Genomic DNA, 22,427 nt, shown 5'->3' on the forward strand with positions numbered 1-22,427 from the left:
CATGGTTTCCATGGTAACTGACTATAATCAGTAGCAGGCCCTCCATCCTCATGGTGCGTCTTGGTTGTCATCTCATGCATTTAATTACCCTGTGGTCTAAGTTTCATACATTCTGGACAGTTTTGAAATGTGATTTACGAAGGGTTACAGTTAACCAATTTTTGCTGCCCAGCAGGGAATGAAATTGTTGATTTGAAGCTTACAACCCTTAGAAGGATGATGAAAAAGTAAAAGAAGAAAAGGGTTTCTACTAGTTTACTATGATAATACAAAGAAAATCTATCCCTTAATGTAAACTAGATTCTCTTTGTAGTCCTGCTCCTCCACCTACCCACTGATGCTTATGCTACATGGAAGCAGACCATGAAAAGAAGATGGTATCTGTAAGAAAACTTGAATCACTGGAGTTTGGACTTAAAAAAAAAACATCTACAGCCTATGAAACCTACCAAACCAGTTTCAACCATCTGTATACAGCTCTCTATTGCCCACCGATTTTGCCATCACCTGTTGCAAAATGTGGAAGTAAACTTCCATCTCTTGCTTTTACCTATACTGTAGGTAAGATATAATAGGGATTACCTATAGGTTATGTAAATATCTCCTAAATGTGCACAGTTTAGGAGATATTTACAGTACATGCAGCTAGTGAAATCACTGGTGCATGCCCTCTGAAAGAACAGCCACCCTTGCCATTTCTTCAGAGCCCTGGACCGTGAACGGCGTGTGGACACATGTATGTGCAGGAGTGACGTCATCGCAGCTCTGGCTAGTCACAGAGCTGGGGCCTGTGAATCCGGAAGTAAGATGGGTGAAGATGAGAGTGCCTCCAGTGCTGACAACTCGGCACTGGAAGAGCTTAACTTTTTTTTTTTAAATAAGTTTATTAGATGTTTTGAAAATTTTTACAACACATATAGTCCGTGGAGGCATCCAAAACAGACAACAGCACCTTCACGGAGTAACACAATATAAAACAGCAAATATTGAGAGGTGTATACGTAAAAACAGAAAGTAAAAGGTGAGCATTGTTAACATCAGCTAAGTGAAAAGAACAGGACTTAACCATTAAAACCTGAGGAGTGCAAGCAGATAACCGGATAGCTAAAGCAGGCTTCTAAGCCTGCATCAAGTAGAAAAAAACAGGTTACAGGCAGGGTTTAAGAACATACAGTGGGGACGGAAAGTATTCAGATCCCCTTAAATTTTTCACTCTTTTTTATATTGTAGCCATTTGCTAAAAATTTTCCCTCATTAATGTACACACAGCACCCCATATTGACAGAAAAACACAGAATTGTTGACATTTTTGCAGATTTTTTTAAAAAAGAAAAACTGAAAAATCACATGGTCCTAAGTATTCAGACCCTTTGCTGTGACACTCATATATTTAACTCAGGTCCTGTTCTTTTCTTCTGATCATCCTTGAGATGGTTCTACACCTTCATTTGAGTCCAGCTGTGTTTGATTATACTGATTGGACTTGATTAGGAAAGCCACACACCTATCTATATAAGACCTTACAGCTCACAGTGCATGTCAGAGCAAATGAGAATCATGGGGTCAAAGGAACTGCCTGAAGAGCTCAGAGACAGAATTGTGGCAAGGCACAGATCTGGCCAAGGTTACAAAAAAATTCTGCTGCACTTACGGTTCCTAAGAGCACAGTGGCCTCCATAATCCTTAAATGGAAGATGTTTGGGACGACCAGAACCCTTCCTAGAGCTGGCCCTCCAGCCAAACTGAGCTATCGGGGGAGAAGAGCCTTGGTGAGAGAGGTAAAGAAGAACCCAAAGATCACTGTGGCTGAGCTCCAGAGATGCAGTCGGGAGATGGGAGAAAGTTGTAGAAATTCAACCATCACTACAGCCCTCCACCAGTCGGGGCTTTACGGCAGAGTGGCCCGATGGAAGCCTCTCCTCAGTGCAAGACACATGAAAGCCCACATGGAGTTTGCTAAAAAACACCTGAAGGACTCCAAGATGGTGAGAAATAAGATTCTCCTGTCTGATTAGACCAAGATAGAACTTTTTGGCCTTAATTCTAAGTGGTATGTGTGGAGAAAACCAGGCACTGCTCATCACCTGTCCAATACAGTGCCAACAGTGAAGCATGGTGGTGGCAGCATCATGCTGTGGGGGTGTTTTTCAGCTGCAGGGACAGGACAACTGGTTGCAATAGAGGGAAAGATGAATGAGGCCAAGTACAGGGATATCCTGGACGAAAACCTTTTCCAGAGTGATCAGGACCTCACATTGGGCCAAAGGTTTACCTTCCAACAAGACATTGACCCTAAACACACAACTAAAATAGCGAAGGAGTGGCTTCACAACAACTCTTGTCTGACTGTTCTTGAATGGCCCAGCCAGAGCCCTGACTTAAACCCAATTGGGCATCTCTGGAGAGACCTAAAAATGGCTGTCCACATAGGCATGCGCAGGGGGTGTGCTGGGTGTGCCTAGGCACACCCTAATGCCCAGGCACACCCCAGTTTTTTTTTCACTGTCACAATGTGTGACAACTCCAGTTTGGCACCCCTGCTAACTAATAACGCTGCCAGTGTGACTATTTATTCATTGAATGTAAAATTCCTGTCAGAATTACAGCCACTGGCTGCGGAGTGAGCAAGCAGGTAACCGCATTTTCTGATACTGTCTCTGTAGTCCTGGCTACAGAATCCCTGACAGCTGAATATCACTCCACCACCTGCTATCAGGGATGCTCTGGACTACAGAGGCAGCAGCATCTGATAATTCCTGCCTGTTTACTCCACAGCTGGTGCCTGCAGTCCTCACAGGAGTTAGTAGAGCCCACAATCCTATGCCTCCGGTTGCCGCAAAAACAGCTTACAACGGAAAACTGTCTTTCTCCTCGGTACTCGTTTTACTTGCTGAGTCGGGGCTTTCACAACTCAGTACAGATGGGCGGAGCAGGAAGAGATCATCACAGTTCATCCTGGAGCACTGCTTTCTGCCCACCACACAGCACAGCTCTCCCTGGGGCAAATTGAAGATCTGAGAGGAATGATGGAAGCCTGAATCTTCTCCACATGTGAGTCCCGACCTTCTCTGCCTTTTACACTATACTGAGCTGTGCTGTAAACCTGTCCTGTACCTTGCAGGGAAGGTTTACTGAAAGAAAGGTGACATTCTTGAACATGTTAGGAATTACTGAGACGTCTACATAAATGTATTCAACATACACAGTATATCTTATGAAATTCATTCTTTTTTAATAAGATATAATGTGTATAGTAAATACATCTATGTAGCACCTCAGAAGTCTCAGTAATTCTCATCCTAGCAAAAAATCTGAGCATTAACATCAATATATGGAATTCCATAATACATCCCAACTTCAGGAAAGTAAAAAATCCCATCCTTTATATTTGTTTACGGATTATATTAACCCTTCGCTTAATGCCCTATAGACAATAACTTTGTGTACGACATTTAACTCCTATGCTATGTCATGTTTCTTTTTGTTTTGACCAGCTATGTGCATATGACTGTCTGTATACCTGCTGGTTTGATATATCACACACCTCACTGTTTTACGAATGGATTCTGTATAAGCTTAGTTCATTAATAAAACTTTTCTGTTTAAAAAAAGTCCATCCTTACATTGGGGGGAGGGGGATATACTCTTTTACTTACCTGATTCCAAACTCTCTTTCTTCACAAGTCGTGACATCATCACATACCATACAGAGACATTAACCCTGTATGGCATGATGGAGAGCCTGGAATGTGACCACAGCCAGTACCTTACAGAGAAGCTAAGGGGGAGAGTCACAACAGTGGAGGGAGTGGAGCAAGGAATAAGGTAAAGCTGAGTACAAACAGATTGAGATTTGTCCAGTTCACCAGGGACTGGATATATTTCAATCTATGTGTAGCCTTCCCAGTAAGACAGAAGCCAATCATTAGATCAGCTTCTCTTGGATAGGACTACTGGAAACCTTTGATTTTAGCAAATGGCTGCAATATAACAAAGAGTGAAAAATTTAAGGGGGTCTGAATACTTTCCTTCCCCACTGTATGCTGTGGGGAATAACCAGCGGACTAAAGGGGATTCTGAGCTTGCCCAGTGAGTTGGTTAAGTCACGGAAGGGTTCCATGTGTGAGGACATTTCTTCGGGCAAGAAAGAGCATCCCATGAATTGGATCCATGAAGTGATGCATGGATTGGAATTTTTGGGTGATAGTGTCCGGTTTCTTCAGGAGGAACAGTGAACTGAGTGCTTGCTTTACCACAGATCATTTTGGTGGCGTGGAATATATCCAGGCTTGCATGATAGTTCTGCGCGCCACTAAGAGACAAATATGAACCCACTGGGGCAGGCTCTGGGATGATGAAAGAGGGTTTGGAATGTTTTCAGAGCCAAAGATGCAGAGCATGGCATCTTTAGGCACAGAGACCTGGTGAACTTGAGTAACATAGTTGAGGACTCGATCCCAGAAGGAGGTTGCTTGGCATTCCCATAATCTATGGAACAATGAGGAGTGGCACACCAGGGGCAGGAAGATTGAGAAGGATTTGTAAGGTTATGATGAAAAGGATAATATGCATAGCTTCATTTTAAGGTAAGTTTAACATAATGTACTAGTATACAATGCATACTAGCACATTATGCCTTTACCTTGCAAGTACAAAAAAATTTTTTCCAGTGGTTTACAAACGCTTTAAGTATATGAACAGTCTCAGATGTACATTATATAGAGCAAGAAATAAACAACATAAAATTACCGTGGCAAATAAAATAAACTGAGGGGAAAATCAAGGCTGCCATTGCTGAATTTATTTTGGAAATGTTAGCATCCTAGCTCTTATCCCAACCCCCTGGCTTAAATACTTTCTGAGATATTGGCTTGGAACAAGTATTCGTAGAAGGAAAGCAAGGTTAAACTAAATCCACTGATTTAACGGCTTCCCTAAACAGGTACATTCAAGGCATGCCTTGAATGATATCTGTTCCATTAAAGTACAACTAAATGAAAAACTTGTATTAGTTTTGGATAGAGTGGAGATGGATTAGAACACCTGTCAGGTTTAATTGGTGTCTGTGCCCCTGTTAGGAAGATTCGCCCTTTCTATTTGTCTTGTTTACCATTATCATTGAAAGTTGTCAGAAACCATGAAATCAGACCGAGACAGAAGTACAGTTAAATCACACTTGTTTAATAATAAAAGTAAAAAGAACAAACGTAGTCAAAACACAGCCAAAGTTCAGTAACTGGAACGGATAGTCAGCCAAGCCAGAAGTCAGGGATCAATGTAGTGGAACAGCAAGCAGGATCTGGAGCCAGAAGGGATGTCAACAAAGCAAGTCTTTAAACAGAAACGCAGGAGATAGGCTCTGTGATGTTGACCAAGGCGAAGGCAGAGATCCATTGGGCTGAACGGCTTAAGTAGGCAGGACTGACGAGCAAGATATCATCAACAGCTTAGTAACTGTAGAGAGATAGGAGCTGGCAGCTGAGCAGCCAGCTCTGAGAAAGAAGAGCTGAGCCCAGCCCTGACAAAAGTAAAATTAAATCCCAGATTTTGGGTTGTCCCCAGAAAAGTAATAGAGGGGGAATCTTCCAATGGGGACACTAGATCTGATGTCTTGAGGGTCTCTTAGGGATTTCCTCTCACTTCCTGTTTTGGCTATGGGTCAGGAAGTGATTGAAATTCTCCCCAATGGGACAGAGATGGCAAAAACTGACAGTGGTTATGACCTTCCTTTACTCTATCCGAAATGAAAAAAAAGTTTTACCTATAGTTCTACTTTAACTAGTATGCTTATTTTTTTTTTTTTTAGTTCTTAAGCAAACTGTCAAGCCATCAAAAGCCTAGTGTCATAGCTGAAAACATGTGCTGCACCATGGCAACCACAAATCAAACAGAGGCTAAGAAGGCAACTTCCTTGGCTGCAAAGGATAGAAAGGGTTTAGTTCCGCTTTAAATCAGAAGTCTTTCTGCAAACTTGTGGCTCAAAATACTGAAGCAATAGAGTCAACATGAAAACCTGGCACTTCACATTTTCAGGAGAAGATAGAAATGGCATCCTCCATATTTCTTTCGGGATAGGTTTTATTGCCCGGAAACATTTTTACTTTTACCATGAATAGCATTTTCATTTGGTTAAGATAAAATAAAAAGAATTGCATGAAATGATGTTTACATAGTACAAAATGAGTATAATATGTAATATAAAGGTAGGTAAACTTGTGAATCACACCAAAATAGCTTGTTTCTTCCTAATTGGGCCATACTTTGCTCAGATTAAAGGACAGCATAATATTTAAATATCTTTAACGGGATTTAATATTTCCCGCTTTAAAGAGATCTAAGCCAATGTCTGGTTTAAGACTGCTCAGTATTTAGTTTTATTCAGTTAATGTTTTCTTTTTATGATGCAAAGTTCCCTTCCTGAATGAGCTTGCACTTCAATGATATCTCTGATGAGATTTAATGAGAAGCCCAATGTCTGTTAATAAACAATTCACTTGTGAGGCAATTTAATACAATCTGCCTGGCCTGAAAAGAGCACTTATTAATGCATTAAAGAGGAAAGGAGATGGAGTTTGTTGCCATGCTACTGGACGCAGGGTGTTGAGCAATGAATGTTTAATGCTGTTCATAGACACGTTTAATAACATGGAGCATTTATGGGCTGCAATGGGAATGAAAATCAGTTGGCGACGATTGAAAAGCCAGCTTGTTGATTTACATCAGTCCCGAATATGGTTTGTGAAATATAATCATCTGCATGGCAGAAAATGGGATTCCATTGAAATCGTTACAACCATTTTGATGGTCGTTTGGAAAGATACTGCATACACTGTGATTTCTAAACTATCTCCTTTTATAGGAATCATAGAGGTTTACCAAGTTATAAAACATTTGCTGTAAAAGTTGAACTCTACAAACCTCATCTGTAGTTTATATATTATAGCTAATACAACATAGTAAACAAATATGTAATTCATAAATGTGTCCATCAGTGCACAGCTGAATATAAAAATAGTAGATCTCTGCAATACATGCACCTTTCCCCAAGTTGTATCTCTTTAAAAAGCTTGCAAATAGAGAAAAATACATATTGATCTTTTAGAAACGGACTGTGTTACGGGCTGACAACACTCAGCATTTTTGTGGACTGTGTAGTGTCAGCACTTCGCAGTTGTATTTTGCTAAACTGCTCTTACCCACTCAAGATAAGAACTAGGCTAATTAGGCTCCTTGAGATAACACAGGAGGTGTGCACAGGACAGCTCTGAATTTCTGACATGATCAACACAGTATAGTAGTTCCTTAGGGTTTACATACACTATATTACCAAAAGTATTGGGCCACCTGCCTTTACACAAATATAAACTTTAATGGCATCCCAGTCTTAGTCCGTAGGGTTCAATATTGAGTTGGCCGATCCTTTGCAGCTATAACAGCTTCAACTCTTCTAGGAAGGCTGTCCACAATGTTTAGGAATGTGCCTATGGGAATGTTTGATCATTCTTCCAAAAGCGCATTTGTGAGGTCAGGCACTGATGTAGACGAGAAGGCCTGGCTCACAGTCTCTGCTCTAATTCATCCCAAAGGTGTTCTATCGGGTTGAGGTCAGGACTCTGTGCAGGCCAGTCAAGTTCCTCCAACCCAAACTCGCTCATCCATGTCTTCATAGACCTTGCTTTGGGCACTGGTGCGCAGTCATGTTGAAATGTTGAAACAGGAAGGGGTCATCCCCAAACTGTTCCCACAAAGTTGGGAGCATGAAATTGTCCAACATGTCTTGGTATGCTGATGCCTTAAGAGTTCCCTTCACTGGAACTAAGGGGCCAAGCCTAACCCCTGAAAAACAACCCCACACCATAATCCCCCTCCGCCAAATGATTTGGACTAGTGCACAAAGCAAGGTTCATAAAGATATGGATGAGTGAGTTTGGAGTGGAGGAACTTGACTGGCCTGCACAGCCCTGACCTCAACCCAATAAAACACCTTTGGGATGAATTAGAGCAGAGACTGCAAGCCAGGCCTTCTTGTCCACATCAATGCCTGACCTAACAAATGAGCTTCTGGAAGAATGGTCAAACATTCCCTTCCCAGAAGAGTTGAAGCTGTTATAGCTGCAAAGGGTGGGCCAACTCAATATTGAATCCTACAGACTAGGACTGGAATGCCATTAAAGTTAAAAGTAATGTGTGTGTAAATGTGTAAATGAAGGTTCCCCAATACTTTTGGTAATAAAGTGTATATTTCAATAACATAATCAACTTAACAGCTGTACCAGTAGGTAAAAAAATCTTTATGGCTATTAATAGTGAGCTACACACCACTAATATTAATTTAAAAAATGGTATGGTACCTTTCATTTAAATGCACTCTAGGCAAGAAGATCAGTATAGATGCTACTTGATTTACAACCCGGGCTTCTTTTACATGGCTTTACGGGCTTACTTCTGTCATGATAGTGGCGATTTTAAAGTCAAAGTAAGTGAAGGAACACTGCCCTAAGCAGGAGTGTCCTTAGCTTAATATTTGGTGCTGCTTCTAGGCTATGAATTGTTATAGTTCTGTTTTTGTTAGGTTTTCCTTACGCTCAGGGTATTTTTCACTGTTGTTTCTAAGCAGATAGTGTAATAAGAAACAATATTACTGAGTTAGGAATATTTATGTCTTCAGGCCTACATAGGGTTGCCACCTCACCCCTTTAAAATCGAACACATATTAATTACACAGGTTCTGAGGCTGATTAAGGTGGTAATTAAACTCACTTGGTGCCTTATCTGCGTTATATTAGCCACAGAACCTGAGTAATTAATATGTGTTCGGGTTTAAAGGGATGAGGTGGCAACTCTAGGCCCACCACTGGGAGGTTTATTGCCAGTGGTGCATTCTAGGGATGGATATAAATATTTGAGGTTGCTGTGAATAAAGGTCCTTGCCTCCTGGGTTGTTGTAAGGACAGGAGACTGTGCTGGAAATGTGTGCCTCCTTTCACGTGTGGTACGGAAATTAGGAGTATTTTGTGGGTAGAAGGAATGTTTAGCATTTACAGTGAATAGGCTCAGGGTCTGTTTAATCATCACACTTAAAGCCACTCACAGCATTGAGCGCATCAGACCATAACTTTTTTCTCCATTGTGTCACATGGTGCCTCAGGTCTTTCATAATCCTAATTATGTTCACATTTGTTAACACTGTATTGACTTTACCTGTAAAGCCTGGAAGATTACTGATTATGGGTGTTGTTAATGTTTATACTTTAAATGTTGATTGCTTTAATTTCTATTAAAGGTTTGCTCATATTTCAGGCTGTCAGCAAAATATGAGCTCTGCCAGTAACGTCATGTTTAGTCAGTAAAAAAAAGTCTTAGGGGTGGGGCAACCCTGGCTATCACATGACTACTTCCTGTGTACTTCCTGCGAGGTAAGGATTAAATAATTTCCCTCAGATGGCAGCAAAGTCTTCCTCACCACCCACTAATGGGGAGGTGGGGAAGGGATGGAACACATTGTGCAAGATGGAATATTGATAATTAAATATGAATAAAGCAAAAGGTAACAGATTTCCAAATGTGCTCATGCATGCTATATTATTGAACATGCAATTTCAAAGTGTTTGCATTAAAAAAGACACTTTATTTTTGCTTTAACATGAATGTTTCATGTAATAAAAATGTTCTCTTGTGAGCACTCCCAAGTATGCATGAAAATGATTTGTAGAAAACAGGAAAGGAATTATCCTTCATTCTTTTTACTAGAGTTCACACATGAGATTAATAAAAACAAAACTGAACAACCGGTAAAAATTAATAAGCCAAATGTTGCATATCAAATATTCTAATACATTACAATACATTAAAATATAGAACTAAATAACACCCAATTTGTGGTGTGGGCTTTAAAGCCCAATTAAATTTCCATTTTGTAAATGTAATGTGGTCAGGCTGCATAAACATTAATAGATGTGGGCACCTTTTTTGACTTTTTTTTATGAATTAGTATGCCCCAGCTAGGGTTAAAATGCCCTCTGCGGGTAGCATGCTGGAGATTTGGACTGCTGCTCATAGAGCATGAGTGTTGTTGATTGGCGTAATGAGCAAAGGGTTGTTGAACCACTGGAGACTCAGACCGCTCCATCCTGTGATTAGCAGTGTTCCGGATCTTCAGCATGCTGCCGGCATTTTAACCCAAGCTGCAACACACTAGTTCAATAAAAATACAGTGTAAAAAAGACACCCACATCTATTTTTATTTATGCAGCCTGACTGCAATACAGTAAAAGCTTCAATTAGTTTTAAAAAACATTTCCGGTAGAAATGGCTATTTATTATTTCTAATTGTGATTGTCATATTATATGGTACCTGGCATTTCTTCGGTCGTGGTCATTAAGTGCCAACTGAAACACATACTCCCGCAAATATGTCTGTAGCTCCTGGTAAGTTCCGACCATCTGATTAAATGTGCTGGTCATGAAAAAAATGAAAGTAGGTAAAAATGAATGCATTTAAATTAGCCTATCACAAATCTGGGCATATAATAAAGAAATACATATGCAGAGTGTGATATGGGGTGATTAGACTCAACATGGTAAATACGTTTTTAGTGAGATGTGCCAGTCCGAACTCCAAATTAAGGGAGTGGCAGCCCTCTTTTATTGAAAATTAAGTTGAAGTTCCATAAAAAATAATTGTCCTTGTAGTGGTTTCAACTTCACAAAGCAAACAAATGTAAAAAAGGCTGAGCCACCTGGTTCCCTGGCCAGCAGCTCTGCTACTCTCTTCGGTCACCTTTTACTCTCCAGCAAACACAAAAAACTAACTTGGCTGTATAGACTTCTTCCTTCAGACTCCCCATCTCTCAGAAACCAGGCTCTACATCTCTCTCACTGCTGCCTTGGATCTCTGACTCATAGCTCCCTGCTGCACAGGTCCACACTCTGATCTCTTGATAGGAGCCCACCTGACTGTTGTGCTGGGTCATACCTGACCCCTGGCTGATACTGCCTGTCTCCTGGCTGAATACACCAGACCCCTGGCTGGAGCCCTGTCTCCAAAACGGGAGCCCTGAGCTATCCTCAGGTTTGGCCTAAAAGGACCCTACACACCTGTGTATTCACACAGTCTGCAGGTTTCCAGCAAAACCCAATTACGGGATTGAAGGTTCCATCCCGATTAAGTTACTATGGAGTCTTCAAACTCCAGGCCCCGACAAGCGATTACAGAACCCTCAGAAAGCTTAAACACAAGCTTTCTCCTTTCACAAACACCTGGGAGCTTCTCAAACTGCAACTTTGAAAATCCTGTGTTGTTTTCTACTGTGTTTCACTGTGGCAGGGCCTCGCACTGTCACACAAGGTTTTTCTCAGTAAAATGTCAAAGCAATCAGCAGATTCAGAGATATAGGCAGTTAAGTTTATAAGCAAATCTTGACTTTTCCTACAAATTACATGCTCTTGCAACTTCTGAGCCTCCCTATTGGTCAGTGAAGCTACCCATCACATCCAAGGACCAACAGGGGCCTTTTAAATATGGAGAAAAAGTAAAGATTTACATAAAACTTTAACTGCTTAAATCTCTGTATCATTTTGGCATTTTGTGACAAAAAATAATTTCTAACAGACACCAGAAAGTATTTTTACCCTCTTATATGAAAAGAACATTTAAAACTTTACAGGTTATCCTACAACCAGAATAAACTTTACCGTTCCACAACATACACACTTTTCATCTAATTGTTCCACAGAAAATCTTCCAATTGGAGAAAAAAAAAGCTCTGATACTGTGTTGGGTGGATTTAGAACAAATTGGTTCCAACATTTTTAGGTCACACAATTAGATCAACAGTTTATTAAACACAGAATTTCAGTTAAAAATACAATAAAATTAATTTTATGGCATAAATACACAATATATTGTAGCATCCTCTAGTGCACAGGTGTCAAACTGGTGGCCCTCCACCTGTTGCAAAACTACAAATCCCATGAGGCATTGCAAGGCTGAAAGTTACAAGCATGGCTCCCACCGGCATGGGGCTTGTAGTTCCGCAACAGTTGTAGGGCCACCAGTTTCCTGCTCTAGTGTGTGCTAGAAGTAGTTGTTAGTGTAGGAAAATTTGGCTTGACTGAGAGCCAGGCCTGGATGGTGAATCTGGGTCAGGGTTTAGTGACTCAGGGGCTGGATGACTCATCTGACAGCTCTTCTGGTGCCTCCCCCTGTTTTCTTGAACATTGGAGAATGTTCGAGATGTAGTTAGTTGAAACTGGTGGACCTCAACCTCAAGCATATTTATGAGGACCTCAACCAATCCTCAGCAAAAAAGGGCTGGAAAGGGGCATGCCACCTCATAAATAGACATGAGGGGCGGCACAGTGGTGCAGTGGATAGCACTCTCGCCTAGCAGTAAGAAGGGTCGCTGGTTCAAATCCCGACCACGACACTACCTGCCTGGAGTTTGCATGTTCTCCCTGTGTCTGCGTGGGTTTCCTCCGGGTACTCCGGTTTCCTCCCACACTCCAAAGACATGCTGGTAGGTTAATTGGATCCTGTCTAAATTGGCCCTAGTATAGGTATGAATGTGAGTTAGGGACCTTAGATTGTAAGCTCCTTGAGGGTATAGGGACTGATGTGAATGTATAATATATATATATGTAAAGCGCTGCGTAAATTGACGGCGCTATATAAGTACCTGAAATAAATAAATAAATAAATGAGTCATGCCAGCAGGGGCAGGCAGGTGGAAGATGGAGATGTAGTGCTGAGAGGGCTGTCGGTGGCCCTTGAGAGTGCCCCCTAGTCTGCAGGGGGGGTGGCTTTGGGCCTGGAGCTCGGGTGCTGGAAGATTCCCCCTAAAACACACGGAGGAAAACCTTCCTGGAGGCATGGGAGCAAAGAGAGGATAGCAGGAGCAGGTCCGCACATCTGGAAGATCTCCTGAGAGTCAGCCAGGTGGGCTGGTGAGTGTCAGTCTGGAAGACTGTGGAGAGAGTGTCAGCCTGGAAAACTGTGGAGAGACATTAGCCTGGAAGGCTATTGAAAGGGGCAGCCATGGCCAGGTGGGTTGGCAGTGCGTGAAGAGGTGGTGCTGGGATCAGTAGCCACAGGAGGAATGTAAGCTGGGCACTGAACTTTTGCTGTACATCCAAGGGGCCTCGGGTTCCTGCCTATATAACAGGCTATTGCTCTAATCTGACTGAGTGATTTGTCAGATCTTTACAGTGTGTCAGCTGGGTTTCTGCAAGCAGTAGACTGTATATAAGACTGTATATAGGAAGAGTTGACCCTAAAGTTGTTCTGAAGTCAAATGGTCATCTCATAATCTCCAATTTCTATCCAAGTTATTACCCTTCAATAAATAACAAAAAACAAAGTCACGGACTATTCTCTTACTCTCTGTTGAAATTATGTGTGCCTGGCTGTGCAGGGTGGGGGATCCCAGTATACTTGCGGCTCCTTAGGGGGTGTACTACAATATTAACCAACACTTTGGTATTATATACAAAATGAGGTTGTGCTGAAAAAATAGGTACCCAACATGTCAAGACTTAACATTGTGTACTATTGTGAAATGGTGATAAACTTTGTTACCCTAAATTTCCCATAGTCGACACTTTAAAAGCCCCTACAAGTCATATGTTTAGAGTTAACTGGGAGTAATGGCCTGATAATTATTGCCTCGCTCTGGCTTGTGTGATATAGCAATGTGTAACATGTGTAGGCTCCTGTGTTTACATTTGTATGTGTATGTATGTGGGGGTGGCTCAAAATGTTTAAGGGAGGCTTAGGTGTTTGTGTGTTACTTTGTTTTTTACACTTTTGTTTTTTTTCCCTAAACTTTATTTTTTATCACATAGGGGACCAAATGTCCCCTATATAATATGATTTAGTTGTGACAGGTTATCGTTAATGAGACAGCAGGGGTCCATTAGACATCTGGTGTTTTACTTGCTCTTCCATTACTTCCAAGTTCCTTCTAGGTAGGGGAGATAGGTGACACTCTCTGGTCTTCCTCCCCTTTACTCAGGGCAATGAATGCAATTAATGCAGTTATATAATCATTATAAAATAATGAGATGACCCCTGTTAACCCTGAACAGAGCATGAGATGGAGGGGCAGCACTAGCAGCTAATCCGATATGCTGCAATAACCTATGGTGACTATGAACTTGCTAACAAGAAGAGAGAGCAGAAGATTAAACTGCTGCTGTTCCTTTAGGTCCCATACACACAGGGCAGGCTCCATAGGAGTCTACCTGCTCAGCCGGAAGTCTGTCCGCTGATCTCCGCTAAGCAGGCAGATAGCTGGTCCATGTCCGCTCCTCTTATGCAGAGCGACAACAGACACAGCCCACTCTCCTCAATGGGCGGTCAGATGTAAATGGGCCATCTGTCCCTTTACACCTGACTGCCATCCAAACCACCTGACAGATGGGGACAGGATCTAATTGGATTTTGGTATGTCCGGTCAACTGTTCGTAGGCACCTGCCGCTCCATAGAGAAGACTGGAGGGCCTGATTGGGTCCGCCTGAAAAACTGACAGGAGGACCCAATCAGTCCACCCATGTGAAAAGGCCCCTTACTGTCTATTTATAGCCTGGGGGCAGGTAGGTGACTTAAGTTGGCCATCCATGGTTTTTTATATTTTTTTTGGTTCAACCGTCTACACAAAGTGGTGAAGGCACTCGGGCTTTCACGCTGGGGAGGCACGAGAGGCACTTTTCAGTCGCTATTTTTAGCGCTAAAGCAATTGAAAAAATGGTAATCCATTAGGATTTTGACGCGATTTTTCGGCCGTAATTTTGATGCAGTTTCAGGGAATGCCTGTGTAAAATTGAGGTCTATGGACCTCAACTCACATGAAAGTCGGACCAAAGTAGTACAGGGACTACTTTGAAGTGATTGAATGATTATCATTGGAAATCATGGGGAACGACTTGTCATGCGACTCTGCAGTCCCAAGTCGCAGGACAAGTTGCTCACGTGTGAAAGGGGCCTTACACAGAATAAGAAAATACTGTATACCTCCCAACAGCTATTTCACATGCAACACTTTGCTTTGTGCAGGTATTTTGAGCTCAGTTTGTTCAGTGTTATAATGACCTGTGTCAGATTACTTTTGGCATTAACAAATGGTAAAATACTCACTCTCTGTCAATGACAAGGCACTGTGTGTCATCCTCATCGGCTATGATGTTGGCGGAGCGGACATCTTCACTTGAAGAGAAGAGAAGAGAGAGAAATCAGGCAATGGACATTTCATTAGCTATGTTTCATGTCCTTCAATCATCCTATTATTGATCATATGAGAGTAACGCAGTGGAGAGAATTTCAATTGCTAGCAGCACAAATGCTGTTAATAAAACTCTAATTGCATAACAATTTGCATGCCTTCGATTTCACATCCTTGAGTTATTAACTCTTATAAAACGCATCTGCAATTGCACAGCTCAACACTACAAAGGTTGTACATAGGAATAATTTACAGACTACAGAGACTCTCCAGCTGTTAACTACAGGTCACAGCATGCTCTGACAACCTGTCTGGTAATGCATGCCGAGACTTGCAGATTCTCGTCAGCCACAGGTTTCCATAACTAGTTTAGAAAATATATTTGGCACATGCTGAGAAGCCACTATGTTTTCTGCTTTTTGTTATTAATAATGCATAAAAAATCTTCTTCTACTTCTCATGCTTTAATCAGTTCTTTACATCCAGGAGAGTGGACTCCAGTATTTGTTTTTTATATTTAGTTACCATTGTTTTCACTGGAGGCAGGTCTCAAATTTATTACAAAAAATATATATAATTCAAATAGATATAAAATAAACTACAGTGGAACCTCGGATTACGAGCATAATCTGTTCCAGGAATATGCTCGTAATCCAATGTACTCGCATATCAAAGCGAGTTTTCCCATTGAAGTCAATGGAAACGAAAATAATTCGTTCCGCATTGACTTCAATGGGATTCAATACCGCATGTGGCGGCGGCTTCCTATTCTCCTTCTCTCAGCGGGTCATCACAGCAATGGTGGCAGCTTCCGTTTCCTCCCTCCCCCTTGGCGGCCAATCAGGAGTCTTCTCTTTTCGGCCAATCGGAAAACAGGTCTCACACCCACTTCTGATTGGCCGGATTGAGGATCAGTGTTTCAACAGCGAATATTCATTCACTGTTGTAACACACCTGGGTGGGATCAAAACACATTCTCTGCGACCTGAGCCCACCCTTTTTTGAAGCTTATTAGAGCCTCTGGCTCTAATCAGGTGCTTAAAAAAAACTATAATTCATGCGCCTGGTGTCCTTAAATGAATCTATCCATTGCATAGAGGGGGGTGGCGTGGAGAGAGGGAGGGGCCGCCACTGCAATTAGACATATCTTGTTTGTGATAATAATCATACTATATATGGATGGAGATAAAGGTGGGATGATGTTGTTTTTGGTGGAGTGAACATGTGGAGTGTGGAGAGATGACTCTTTGTACATCTTGCTGCAGGTATGCGTTTCTTGATCATTCAATCTAGGGCGAATACTGCTGTGCAAAATGTAAGCACATTGTTTCCCTGGAAGCCCAGGTTCTGAATCTGGGGAAGCAACTGTCAGCACTGAGAAGTCCCTCCATACTAAGAGGAGCCAGGAACGTGCACGGCAGGTGCCGGCAGGGGCCAGCACAGAGGCGGGTGGAGACAAAGAGGTGCAGGCACTAGCAAAGAGTAGATGGGTGACAGTCAGGAAGGGTAGAGGGGGAAGTGCCAGGGATGCCGATCCAGGGCTGGAGCATCCCAATAAGTACGCTCCATTGAGTGACATTGGTGAAACCAGTCAGGGACCAGCACTGCTGGAGCTGAGGGACTCTCCTAGCTGCTGGGGGAAGAACTCCGCCAGTGAGAGTGGGGGGGCAGCGAAGGAAAAGGAAAGACAGATTCTGGTGGTAGGGGACTCAATTCTTAGAAGGACAGAGAGGGTAATCTGTAACCAAGACCTGAAGCGCTGAACAGCATGTTGTCTACCGGGCGCTCGGGTCCGGCACATCACGGATCTTGTGGACAGATTACTGGGAGGGGCTGGGGAAGACCCATCTGTCATGGTGCACGTTGGCACCAATGACAAAGTCAGAGGCAGATGGAGTGTCCTAAAGAATGATTTTAGGGACTTAGGAGCTAAATTGAGGAAAAGGACCTCCAAGGTAGTATTCTCAGGAATACTACCGGTACATCGAGCCACACCAGAAAGGCAGAGGGAGATTAGGGAAGTAAACAAGTGGCTGAAGATCTGGTGTAGTAAGGAGGGGTTTGGGTTCCTGGAGGACTGGGCCAACTTCTCAGTCGATACTATAGAAGGGACGGACTGAACCTAAATGAGGAGGGTGCAGATCTGCTGGGAATGAAGATGGCCAAAAAGTTAGGACCTGGTTCAACAGCTCTCATGATTGGCTGGCAAGCATTCAAGGGTATACCCTTTACCGCAAGGATAGAGAGGGTAAAAAAGGGGAGGAGTATGCCTATATATCGAGAATACTGTACAAGTGAATGTGAGAGATGACATCACTGAGGGAGCTAGGGAGGAGGTGGAATCCTTATGGGTAGAGCTCCAAAGGGATGAAGCTAAGGGGAAAATAATACTGGGAGTATGCTATAGGCCCCCTAACCTGAGGGAGGAAGTGGAGACATATCTCCTATCACAATTGGGATTAGCAGCAAGGATGGGAAGTGTTATCATAATGGGGGATTTTAATTATACAGACATAGACTGGGTGGAGGGAACCGCGCATTCATTTAAGGCTCGCCAGTTCCTTAATGTCTTGCAGGACAATTTTATGGGTCAGATGGTAGAACTAGAACTAGAAATAAAACATTACTGGATCTACTGATCACCAACAATACAGACCTGATCACGGATGTGGAAATACGGGGCAATTTAGGTAACAGCGATCACAGGTCAATTAGTTTCAGTATAAATCACACAAATAGGAAACATAAAGGGAATACAAAGACACTGAATTTCAAAAGAGCCAACTTCCCTAAACTACAAACCTTGCTAAAAGGCATAAATTGGGATAAAATATTAGGAACAAAGAATACGGAGGAGAGATGGGTTTGCTTTAAGAGCATATTAAATAAGGGCATTAGCCAATGTATCCCATTGGGTAATACATTTAAAAGAGCGAACAAAAGCCCTGGATGGCTTAACTCCAATGTAAAAATGTATATAAAAGCAAAGCAGAACGCCTTCAAAAAATACAAGGTTGAGGGATCATCATCAGCATTCAGACTTTATAAAGAATGCAACAAGAAATGTAAGGGTGCAATTAAGATGGCTAAGATAGAACATAAAAGACACATAGCGGAGGAGAGCAAAAAAAATCCTAAGAAATTCTTTAAGTATGTAAACAGTAAAAAAGGGAGGACGGACCATATTGGCCCCATAAAGAATAAGGAAGGACATCTTTTTACAAAGGATGGGGAGATGGCGAAGGTATTGAATTTATTCTTCTCCTCAGTCTTCACGAGTGAATTGGGGGGCTTCAGTAACCAAAACTGCAGTGTTTATCCTCATGACACAACACAGGAAGCACCTCCATGGTTAACAGAGGACAGAATTAAAATTAGATTTGAGAATCTTAACATTAATAAATCACCTGGACCTGAATAAATCATCGGCTTGCATCCGAGGATACTTAGGGAACTCAGTCAAGCGATTGCCAGACCGTTGTTCCTAATTTTTACAGACAGTCTATTGACTGGAATGGTAGCAGCTGATTGGAGAAAAGCCAATGTAGCACCAATATTTAAAAAGGGCCCAAAATACATCCCTGGGAATTACAAACCAGTTAGCCTAACATCAATAGTATGTAAACTCTTGGAGGGGATGATAAGGGACTATATACAAGATTTTAGTAATAAGAACGGTATCATTTGCAGTAATCAGCATGGATTCATGAAGAATCGTTCTTGCCAAACCAATCTACTAACCTTCTATGAGGAGGTGAGTTGCCATCTAGATAAAGGAAGGCCCGTAGACGTGGTGTATCTGGATTTTGCAAAAGCATTTGACACAGTTCCCCATAAACGTTTACTGTACAAAATAAGGTCCGTTGGCATGGACCATAGGGTGAGTACATGGATTGAAAACTGGCTACAAGGGCGAGTTCAGAGGGCGGTGATAAATGGGGAGTACTCGGAAAGGTCAGGGGTGGGTAGTGGGGTTCCCCAGGGTTCTGTGCTGGGACCAATCCTATTTAATTTGTTCATAAACGACCTGGAGGATGGGATAAACAGTTCAATCTCTGTATTTGCAGACGATACTAAGCTAAGCAGGGCAATAACTTCTCCGCAGGAGGTGGAAACCTTGCAAAAAGATCTGAACAAATTAATGGGGTGGGCAACTACATGGCAAATGAGGTTCAATGTAGAAAAATGTAAAATAATGCACTTGGGTGGCAAAAATATGAATGCAATCTATACACTGGGGGGAGAACCTCTGGGGGAATCTAGCATGGAAAAGGACCTGGGGGTCCTAGTAGATAATAGGCTCAGCAATGGCATGCAATGCCAAGCTGCTGCTAACAAAGCAAACAGAATATTGGCATGCATTGAAAAGGGGATCAACTCCACAGATAAAACGATAATTCTCCCAATCTACAAGACTCTGGTTTGGCCGCACCTGGAGTATGCTGTCCAGTTCTGGGCACCAGTCCTCAGGAAGGATGTACTGGAAATGGAGTGAGTACAAAGAAGGGCAACAAAGCTAATAAAGGGTCTGCAGGATCTTAGTTATGAGGAAAGGTTGCAAGCATTGAACTTATTCTCTCTGGAGAAGAGACGCTTGAGAGGGGATATGATTTCAATATACAAATACCGTACTGGTGACCCTACAATAGAATTAAAACTTTTTTGCAGAAGAGAGTTTAACAAGACTCGCGGCCACTCATTAAAATTAGAAGAAAAGAGGTTTAACCTTAAACTACATAGAGGGTTCTTTACTGTAAGAGCAGCAAAGATGTGGAATTCCTTTCCACAGGCGGCGGTCTCAGCAGGGAGCATCGATAGCTTCAAGAAACTATTAGATAAGCACCTGAATGTCCGCAACATACAGGGATATATAATGTAATACTGACACATAATCACACACATAGGTTGGACTTGATGGACTTGTGTCTTTTTTCAACCTCACATACTATGTAACTATGTAACATAATCTCAACATTATCTCTCCTTTATCTCCATCCATGTATTGTTTAATGAGCATCACAAAGAAGATGTGTTTAATGGACTTTAATTGATGTTTTTATAACATCACATGCACATTTTTGTTTTTGTTTTATATGAGTGAGATTATTGTAATTTTACTTTTTGATTTTTAGAACATATTTAATTGATCGTAGAATATTGTAAGTGAAGTGCAGTACAATTTATTTTAATCTACGTTCACACTAGCCTGCCAGGTAAAACACAACATTTAAAGTGGAGGTCCACCCATATAAATGTCAGCAGCTACAAAAAGACAAGCAGAACCCCAGACATGATCGAGCGAGTGTGACAAATGCTGGTGCGAGATCGGGGACTGTCTCTATGATTGATGGAGGAGGAATTGGGCATTAGCAAGGACATGGTGCACACCATCGTCCGCAAAGATTTGGGTAAGCGGAAGATCTGTTCCTGATTTGTGCCGCACAAGCTGACAGATGAACAGAAAGCAAAACGGATGGAAATCTCTGGAGATTTCATTACCATGTGTGACCATGATCCATCCTTTCTGCAAACCTTCATCACAGGGGATGAGATTGGGTGCTACCATTTCAATCCAGAATCCAAGCGCCAATTGATGGAATAGCGTTTACTGCCCCGATCTTGCGCCTGTGGACTTCTTTCTGTTTCCACGCCTGAAGAGCGTCATGAAAGGCACACGTTTTGCAGACATGGCGGCAATCCAAGAATGTGTGACAGCGGTTCTGCAATCTTTTTCTAAAGAGGCCTTTGCTGACAGTTTCCAGAAGCTTTATGAACGTTGCCAAAAGTATATTGTGAAGCATGGCGATTATTTTGAAGGCCAATAAAGGTAATTTGTTTGTATTTTCTTTTTTGTTTGTTTGTTCTGATGCCATTCGCCAAACTTTTTAGACACGCCTCGTAGAGTGAAAGCCCCTTAAACCTCTCTTTAGGGAAAGGGAGCCTTGACTACTGGAAGCATGACATCACTGTGAGCGTCAATCTAACACTGGGAGGTTAGGTGCCTCCCTTAGGATTGGCTACAAAGATCTGAGGTAACTGGGTGAAGCCTGAACTTTAGAAAAAAGGCTACGCTTGAGCACCTTCCACTGATTTAAGGAGATTCAGTTGTCACAAGAGTTTACCAACCTGAGGCCCATTGTGATGTTTGTCACAGCTTTATTGGCCGTTTTTTTTCCTTGCCAGCAATTAATGTTGCTTTTATATGCTATGCCCTCAAGTTAAATTATGGGGTCACTCTAATGCCTGTCTGGTACTGATGGTAAGGACAGGCCTCTTAGACTATGTGAGTTTATGTTTTATGGGTGCTCACAGTATAACTGTGACTGGCATTGTTGTTTGGTGCATTTGGAAAGTTGTTACCTTTGGAATGTTTAATAAAGCTGTGGCCTTGCCCTATTTCCAACTTAATCAACTTCCCTGTCTTATTGGGAGTGTAAGGTACTGATTTATTAGTTGGCCATAAATAGGTCTATGCTTTTCAGCAGTCAAGTTTCGGGGGAGGAACCATCATTTAGGTAGACTATTTGACAAAGACTGTGCCTTGGTGCTCATGCCAGTTCAATAAATGAGATCAAGACCAAGCTCTGGACATGTTTGATTAATTTCCTAACGAATCAAAATTTGGCTGAATTGTGCATCTTTCGGACATTTGGATGCATCTGAATATCTGAAGAAAAAAGTAACAAATTTCAAATAATACGAAAGGAATTAACGAAAATAACTAATTAATTTGGCATGATTCGTTAATTCCTTAAAGATCTAATGAAACAGCAGGTTGATTCTGAGTAAATCTTACAGCTCAATCAGCTGATTCATTTTGTGCTGGAGGTTGGATTAATAATACCGGCAAAGTGTATTCCTATGAACTGAGTGAGAGGGGTGTTGTATTTGAGCAGAGGAGATGAGTGTTGAGAAGCAGCAGAAGAGATATTGTGTGTGTGTGTGTGTGTACTAATGGATTCAAGCTCTAAATATCAGGTTCCTCCTGGTACCAGCAGCAGTGACACAGCCAGGCATGTACTGGTCATCAGGACTACGGGAGGTAGAGCGGACAGGGACTCCCAAACCCTGTCTACCAAGAAGCTAATCTCTCGCTGTGCAGCTGTTTAGAAAAAAAGAAAGCAGACTATTTCATCACTTTCGACTTTGGGTGGATTAATCCGCAGCAGTGCACTACACAGTTGAAGGCCAGCCTGTGCTATATCAGT

At 42.0% G+C, this 22,427-nt stretch overlaps 1 protein-coding gene across 2 annotated transcripts in view; it reads right to left on the minus strand.

Moving 5' to 3' along the window:
- The window catches only part of LOC141106160 (cGMP-dependent protein kinase 2-like), a 397,387-nt gene that overhangs the window by 184,742 nt on the left and 190,218 nt on the right, over window positions 1–22,427 (minus strand). For both annotated transcript variants that reach the window (XM_073596694.1, XM_073596693.1), the window contains exons 9-10: window positions 15,135–15,203; window positions 10,355–10,456 (exon numbers count right to left, since the gene is read on the minus strand). In XM_073596694.1, coding sequence (XP_073452795.1) covers window positions 10,355–10,456; window positions 15,135–15,203 — 171 coding nt within the window. The remainder of the gene's footprint in view (window positions 1–10,354; window positions 10,457–15,134; window positions 15,204–22,427) is intronic.

This window comes from Aquarana catesbeiana, linkage group LG08, assembly GCF_042186555.1.
Source record: "Aquarana catesbeiana isolate 2022-GZ linkage group LG08, ASM4218655v1, whole genome shotgun sequence".
NCBI classification, from domain to species: domain Eukaryota; kingdom Metazoa; phylum Chordata; class Amphibia; order Anura; family Ranidae; genus Aquarana; species Aquarana catesbeiana.